Below are 8,684 nucleotides of genomic sequence, written 5' to 3'. Positions count from 1 at the left end.
AGTAAGTATATATATATATATATATATATATATACATATATCATAGGAATGAAATACGAATGTAATATGAATACAATACTTATACCTTGATGTTAGTATATTAATCACTGTTAAAAATTTACTCTTTGTTAAATATTAATCAATGTTATTTGTTGGATATATTGGTTGTGTACACAACTGGGTTGACTGGTAAATTTTGTTACAAGTAACAAAATTTGGCAAAGGAGGGAGGAGTGAAGCAATTGGATATTTTTGAGGGAATTTTACAATTGCTTCAGTATTTTTAGTGTTTTAAAAGAATTTAAGAAAGAAATTATAATATTTTCTTAGTTTTTAAGCAAACATATACATGAAGAAATGGAATAAGTAAAAGACGCCTGTGTTACAAAATATAGTCAAGAGCTAGGAAAGTACAACTAGCTGGTTAAGTGGTATTGAGAATCACGAGTTAAAAGTTATAAAAAATGAAGCTATAACAGAGATGTTGAGAAAAATGCTAGCCATAAGTTTGAAAGTGATAAGTTACTGACACCAAGTTAGTAGTACAGTAAAGGCTACTAAAAAGTTTATGATAACATCTCAAATTGGCACTTTTTTGCAAGATCTGGTACTCCAGGCCAGTGTAATAGTACAAGTAAAAAGGCAACCAGAGCACTCACCATCACAGTAACCAATTGCTTAAGAGTTTTGGTTCTTGTTTTGGAATAGCCCGAGAAGTTGCATAGATTGACCAATAAAGTATTAGAACTACTTGCAGGTAGTTAGAAATATTATTTGGAAGGTCAAAAAAATACAAAGAAAATATGGTTTAAAGATTCATGTCCGGAGCTAAAAATCAGTTCTCTCCAGGAAGAATTGAGATTCTCTCTCCAGAGTCACTGATAAGCCAGAAGCTATGTAGGTTTCTCAACTGCAAAGATTTACTAGATCAACTATGTTGTTGTTTCTCCCGTAATCAATTAATGTAAATTGGATAGACTCTAAAAAAGCATATATAAGCTAAGACACTTCACATTACGTATGAGTTATAAGCATCAATGTTGTTAACCCAAATGTATTTTTCTTTAATGAAGAGTTAATAAATGATTAAAGAAGTGTATTTCATCTTAAGAAACTTAAATAAATTTGAAGTATTGTTTTGAATATCAGTCTCAAGATCAGTCTCTTTAGTCTAACCATAAATCTCCTAGAATTAGCAACTCGTGAGCTCCACTCACCACTGCAATCCTCAAATATATAAATTTGGTGTAATCAACAGTATAGTCGAAACTCCAACGACTAGTCCTAAAGGCACAGTCCATTATACACATACTTAGGTAGGGTCTAAGGTCAATGTAAAGTAATAAAATTAAAAGTAAGCAGATGCAAACAGATTAGAAAACTGAGGCTGTTAGGATAAATAACTGTAATTGTCTGTTACAAACTGCAGTCATTCAAGGAAAAAAAGGGTATTATTGATTTTACTTAGTATTTTTAAATTTTTTGTTTCAGTGTACCTTGACAATTTATCTACAGTTAGTATTAGAATAGAAAACACAAGATAAAAAATGAAACATTTTACAAAAAAACTTTTGATATTCACTAAGGAAGTTCTAGAGGTTAGGCAAAAGAAATGTGAAACTAAGGTGAAAAAAAGTTTTTATATTTTTTTATGAAAATCATCTTTCACTCAGACTGACTCAGTCAGGGCTTCATAATTTCACTGATAAGTCTTTAGTAGAAATCCTTTATTAAAATTCTGTTTTTTTGTGCACAACAGACTTATAAAGCTTATTAAAAGCTTGATAAATTTTGGGAAGATACATTTAATGAATTCAGAATTACAGTAAACATTATTATGTATAGCCTCACAGAAACATGGTTGGTCCAACTGACTGACAACAGAGTTAATATCGTGTCACAGGAGAAACATTTTATACATACATTAACATAAAAGCACATGAAAAACGTTTTACACATACATTAATGTCACAAGAGAAACATTTTACACATACACTAATGTCACAAGAGAAACATTTTAAACATACATTAATGTCACAAAGAGAAATATTTTATACCTGGCCTCGACAAATATTTTCAGATCTAGGAGCCAGCCCAAAAACTAAGGAGCCATGTGTGCTTAACCTAACTTCACTACTATTTGTACTGGGAAATGGTGGGTTACAATAGTGCCTCGATTATCCTTGCCTCCGTTATCCGTGGGTTTTTTCATTTCCTCAAATTTTCTCAAAATAATTGTGTCATTACAATTCTAGACAATAATTTTCATGTTTTGGAGAAATTGTTGCTCAGAAATTAATTTTTGTTGCAAAAGTTCAGGTGTTGCGTGATATTCAGGATTTTTGCATACAGGATCTGAAATGCATTCAAATTGTAAATTGGCCAATTCAAGCCTAGCCTTGCCTCTTTTATGTTTAGCTGCTAAGACAGAAATACAAAATATTTATAGCTTGGTTAACTTTGTTTGATTAGTAATTGAAAACATGGAATACAAAACACACATTACGATTTCTTAAAGATTTCACTCAACTTCAGTTGTCATCAGCTGTTCTATACTTTACAGCAGACATCCTTTAACCACAGCTGCATGTTCAGGTTGTGTTGGGGTGTCACCCAGTTATGCATTATTCTCTTCCCTACAGATAATTAGTATCTTCAGTCTGTTTTAACAAAGGCTTTTTTGTAATAATTCCCAAGCATAGATTTGTGCCAATTTTTTACTTATTTTTCACAGGTGTTTACAGAGTCCAAATCCACTTTCATGTCTATAGCAGAAAAAATGCCAAAATTTAGGAGCTATTTACGGCTATGTTAGTGATTAAATTCAACTAAAATGGGAATGGGCAATCAAAAGAAAAAGTGGAACTGGACTCATGTAACTCACGAAACTTGGAGAAATTGAGAGTGACTGCCTGACTGACCCTTGGCTTTTATAATTTTTCATGATAATGCGATTAAATGACAGTAAAAATATTATAATTTAAAACAAGGATACATAAGTGCCTTGATTACCTGCTGTTTCTGTTATCTGCGATATTTTGCTTTCCCTGGACCAATGTATATTTATTTACTTTCACAGCAATGAGTGCATGCTAACAATCACATGGTATCAACAACCACTTGATAGTATTGCCTGAACTAACTGCCTTTGGTCCCATCTGAGTCTAAGCATGTGGACTGATTGGTTGAATTGCGAAAAAGAAAAATGGCACAAAATTAGTAACATGTTGTGCAACTGCAGTGCTTCATTCCTGAAAAAACATGAAGAAGTGTTTAATCCGCCATTAAAATCCTGAAAACAAAGTTTGATTTAGGACACAAAGAATGTGAAAATAGTTCCGGACATCCAAGTGTCCAGAACTGTTTTATATTCAAATTCTACTTAGTACAGCCCTATGCATAAATAAAATGGGAGAAAATACTAGGCACCATAAAAAATGTTTTAGTCACCATGGTGACCTGGCACCCAGGATTTGTCGAGGCCTGTTTTACACATACTTCAATATCAAATCACAAGAGAAACATTTTACACACATTAATATTAAATCACAAGAGAAAATTTTACACGCACACATTAATATCAAATCACAAGAGAAATACCTTACATAAATATCAAAGTAAAAAAGAAACACTCAGATCATATATGATAGCTGACCAAAACACCAGTGCTCTACAGCAATTATCTATTCCAACTTTTGTTTTATTAAAAACTTTAATATTTAAACATTTATGCCTTTTGTCTATATTTTATCATTGCTTTACAGCCTGCTCATTGTTCCTTGTTGTTGCAAATCATCAGTAATTAATTCATTTGATGCACAATGTTTTTCCATTTTTGTGGGTATTTGGAAAATCTAAACATAGAAATAAGCAGCTTACCCTGACTGTAGCACTGATTCTGTAACTAGATCTACCAATCGAAAGGCAAGACGTCGAGGAAGCCGGTCAAAAAGCTTCAAATGAGAACCTCGAGCATGGCCTTGGAGATTTCCATGGATCTTTTAGGACAAAAAATATATAATGCTTTCATACATATATTAAATTATTGAAAACCTCTATAAGTTGAAAAAAGATATCTGGAAGCATAGTTCTTATGTTTAATGCATATTTTTCATCATACTTTACTCATTTCAGCACTAAGAAGAATAAATAAACAATATAATGAAGAAATAAAAAATGATACATTTATCTAATGTTTAATATTTCTTTTCTTCTTCAACAATTTCCACTAAACATTTTTAAAAGCAAAATATAGAATACTAATTACTGATTGAAAACCAGAACTTAACATATTCATCCCTCACATTAAACTCCGTAAATGTACTGAGCCTTCAAATTATCCACAGTGCTTTTTGTTGCTCTGACCAAGAGAGAGAAAGTTACTCAAGTGAATGTAAGTCTATAAGCAGATACATCTGTTAACATTAACCTGAACTTAAAAATGAAATGCCAATATACACAAGCAAAGAAATAAATAGGCCATAAATTGAAATATTTCTATTTAACCTTAAAGTACTATCTGCTTATATTTAACAATTTCCTGCTTAGTTAAATATAAAAGTTTTATGACTTATCAGGGAAGAATTGTTACCCTTATAGATGAAATTAGCACTTACTTGTAATAGAGTATGTTTGTGGAGAAGATTTGCAGGTGAATTTAGCACTTACTTGTAAAAGGGTAGGTTTGTGGTGATTCACACTTACTTGTAAAAAGGTAAGTTTGTGGAGAAGATTATTTCTGTTGTGATTTGCCCGTGTTTTTACCAGGTTAGAAGTTTTCACCACAGTTTGTTGCTCTTGAACATTCTGTCTCTGTCTAGCTGTACTAGTGTTAGATGTGTTACTGCAAACTCTGGTGGTCATTTTTCAATCGTTTTCTGATCCAAGACTGCTCGTCCTAGATTACATTTCTGATACCCTTTAAAAATTGAAGGCTTTGTTACTATAGCCTCCTTCAATCACTCAGTTAACAATTTCAAAATTGGTTTGTTATTAATAAAAAAATATTTTCTAGTCATTATTACATCTTTAAAACCAAACAATAGTATATTCTACAAGAATAGAAAAATTCTTTGCCAGTTAAGATTAAAAAATGTGTTAAAATTATTCAACAATGCAACATTTAGAATAAAACCAATTTACATCTTCACAAGTAATGTTAGAAAATAAATTATCATTTTTTGCAGATTTTAAATATGTGAAAAATATTGCACTTCAAAAGAGATTTGTTTTAAACAATAATTATGGATATAAAAATTTATGCTACAAAAGGAATACAATTTTAAAGATTTAAGAAGCAATGGAATTTGAAAACCAAACTTTTAATTGCAGTGACATTCAATTCCTGCACTAACAACACATCTTAACCAGTTATTTGAGTGAAAAATTCAAGTTATCACTAAATCTTTTTGATGTTCATTTGTAGAAACACTAATTAATAAAAGCAATCAGAAGTACTATGTTTAGTAACTAGTTCATTTATAAAATAGGTTTATTTTACAAAATATTCCACTAAGGAACATATAAGTACATCATGAACTTCTTAAGATTCACCTTATACTTGGCTTCTAGTCAAAACTTTTGTATGGAAAAGTTTTAGGTTGCTTCTAGAGCTGGGAAATCTGTGATATTTACTATTTGATAGATTAATCAGGTAAATTAAATTTATTGATTCATCTCACATGATGTAGCTTAAGAAACAAGTTATAATGCTAAAAATCAGGTTTCAATACCTTATCGTGCTTAACAATAAATATAAGGGAAACATTTCAATTAATAGGATAGTTGGAATAATTACAAACAATAGTATATTATTTTTATAAAATTAATTAATTAACTGTAATTTTTATCACTGCATAGTTGGAATAATCAAAACACAATAATAATCAGAAACACTAGTTGATCATTTCTGTGACATTAACTGATTTAACCATACTTTTGATAAACCAATTATTTTACAATGTAATTAATGTTCAAAGGTGCTCAGTTATTAATTGACCAGTTCTAATTAGTTCTATGGAGAGTTTCCATTCAAGCAGTACCTTAAAAACTTTTATGATAATTTTATACAGTTTTTAGTGAAGCGTCATAATAATGTTTAGGTTAATTTCTTCATAAACCCTACATTATATGAACAAATAATAAAAAATACAATTTTTATGCCATTTAAGATAAAAAATAAAAAGATTCTTACAGTTCTAGTAAATACAGATAAATTCAGTGAAAATGATAAAAAGTTTCAAAGGGTGGCATACCCCACACCCTCCAGTCTAGTTTCGTCAATCATTTCCTCCAAAAACAGAACCCCCCTTTACATATTTACAGCTGTGCCCTGCTATTATAGATGTAACAATTTTCATTTTTGTGAAAAATGAGTAACATTTATTAGATCTGTCATTCAGTGAGTAAAGAATTCAAACTGTATATCAATGAAAACATATATTTTATCTTAATCTGTCTAAAAGGCAGTGTTGCATGTAAATAACTGTACAAATGAAATTTTGTCATAGGTAAGGGGAATTGGTCATGACATTTTTGTTGTCACAAATATAACAAAATAAAGCAAGTTGATGGCCAAGTTTACAACCAGATGTACACAAAAAATTTGAACATTACAACATTACTTCAAACTACCTGTTCAGTTTAATACTGAATAACAGCGAACAATATAAAAATTGACTGCTAAATTAATCTGACCTCAAAACAACCAAAAATATTTAGAAATCACAAATTACTGTTGTAGTTACTGTTTATTCAGAGTGATGAATTATGTGGTACTGGGAGTTGAACCTACAGATTTAAATATTTTTTGTAAAGTCAAAATACCTATGGTTACCCAATAAAATGTTACATAATATTATATATACCATCTTAATTTTAGAAGCTAATATTTATTAGCCATTAAATGTTTTAAAGTTAATACAGAAATTCGTCCTTTTAATAAACCTAGGGTGTCTCAACCATTGAGCCACTGCAATACCAGTAAATCATCTCTCTCAAATACATAGTACATGCAAACAATAGAATTTCTTCAGTGATTCATACATATTTCTGGTTGTTTGGTATCAGAATTAAATTTATAAATGGTATTTCTTTGGTGATTTATATATATTTGTGGTTGTTTTTTGGTCAGAACCAGCAACCAAAAATGTTATAACCAAGTGCTAATTTTCTTATTTTTTTTCCATTATTTGGTATTAGACTAAGTCCTAAAATTTAAAAATGAGCCCTACCTACATTATGCTTTGACGATAAAACTAAGAAATATATTTTATTTTTAGGCCTAAATTAATGACGAATAACATTGACAGAGCACTAGATGATGATCGGTCATGATCATGTAAAAAAAAAACAAAGAACGCTCGTTTAAATCTTGAACTGTAGAAAACATTACCTATTCTCACACATTTAACTATTCACACAACGCCGAGTAAAGAAAATGTTCTGAAATCTGAGAAAAATCTAGCTTATTGTCTATCATTGTTAATGTCATCAAACTACTATAACAACTTTACTCTTTAGTTCACAACTTGGAAAGTAATAATAAAGTTATAATATAAAACTATCACTCAGTTTGGGATTTTCATACAGAATTCATATCTGTGTCAATCAAAAAATATATAAATCATTTAAAAAATAATACCGCTAGCTTGGGCACTTTACGCCACGAAATTTTCATTTTAACGAAAACTTAAAAGAAGAAATTATTGTTAACTTCCATTACAAAACAGACAGTACTTAGTCAGTCTCCTAATGGTGTATCAAACACATAGATGACGCTGTATCTAAGTGAAAATATAATGTCAGAGAAAAAATCAAATGCCCAAAGAAATCAGTATAATAATATAATTTTATTTCACTTAGAAACTTTAGATTAAATTTGCTTATCAAATCATACCCTGATTTACTCTCAAAATCTGACTATAATTGCCGTTGTCCAGGAGTTTCTTTTCACTTGAAATTTTATGTTAAATATTACTCTTTTATTCTGGTAGATAACGATACGGCATGAGATTATGCAAGTTCTTTTACATAATAAGGAAAAACGAATTCAAATATTATTTAATTGAAATTCTGTCTAAAAAAGGCCTCAACATTGAGACTAAAACTTCTATTGGAATTTCGTACCTCATTTAGCTCAATTGAAATATAATACAGGATCTCTTACTCTTATGGACAACATCTGTGTGTTATTACTATAGTTTTTTGTTTGTTTGTTGTGGTTTTTTGTTTTTTGTTGTTAAATGAACTCAAGATCCTGCAAAGTTCGACTAGCCCACGAGACTTATGCTTTCCGTTTTTGAGATATTGGGTTTACGGCCCAAAATATCATTAACAGCAAGGGTACTCAACTGATGAAGAAACGCATTCTGTTCATCAAGTAATACAGTTTGAAGATAATATATATATAATTAGCTATGCTCGTCACTACGTATATATATTTAGTTCTGATATATCTGGAAAATGTACTTTAATCGGAGGTGAATATTAATTTATTTAATGTAAACACTAGAGCTTTTTAAATATAATTTTATATTTAAAAACATAGTATTGGATATTACTTTATTCTGTTGTAAGAAATGTGTTATTTAACAAATAAGATTACTAAAGGCAACTGTGTAGGGTACTATCCTAAAAAAATAATAAAAACATCACCTCTCATTCATGTAACGAATTATGGCATA

General features: G+C 30.0%; 1 protein-coding gene across 1 annotated transcript in view; it reads right to left on the bottom strand.

The window, feature by feature from the left end:
* LOC106466773 (DDB1- and CUL4-associated factor 15-like) overlaps nt 1-7,768 on the bottom strand; it is a 56,851-nt gene extending 49,083 nt beyond the window's left edge. Inside the window, exons 1-3 of the mRNA XM_013927073.2 lie at nt 7,643-7,768; nt 4,705-4,918; nt 3,880-3,998 (exon numbers count right to left, since the gene is read on the bottom strand). Of these exons, the coding sequence (XP_013782527.2) occupies nt 3,880-3,998; nt 4,705-4,863 (278 nt within the window). The 5' untranslated portion in view covers nt 4,864-4,918; nt 7,643-7,768. The remainder of the gene's footprint in view (nt 1-3,879; nt 3,999-4,704; nt 4,919-7,642) is intronic.
* Nucleotides 7,769-8,684: the final 916 nt, after the last annotated feature.

Source organism: Limulus polyphemus, unplaced genomic scaffold (assembly GCF_000517525.1).
Source record: "Limulus polyphemus unplaced genomic scaffold, Limulus_polyphemus-2.1.2 Scaffold2378, whole genome shotgun sequence".
In the NCBI taxonomy this organism is placed as follows: domain Eukaryota; kingdom Metazoa; phylum Arthropoda; class Merostomata; order Xiphosura; family Limulidae; genus Limulus; species Limulus polyphemus.
The sequence above is the reverse complement of the archived record's forward strand: the minus strand, read 5'-3'. Positions and strand labels throughout refer to the sequence as shown.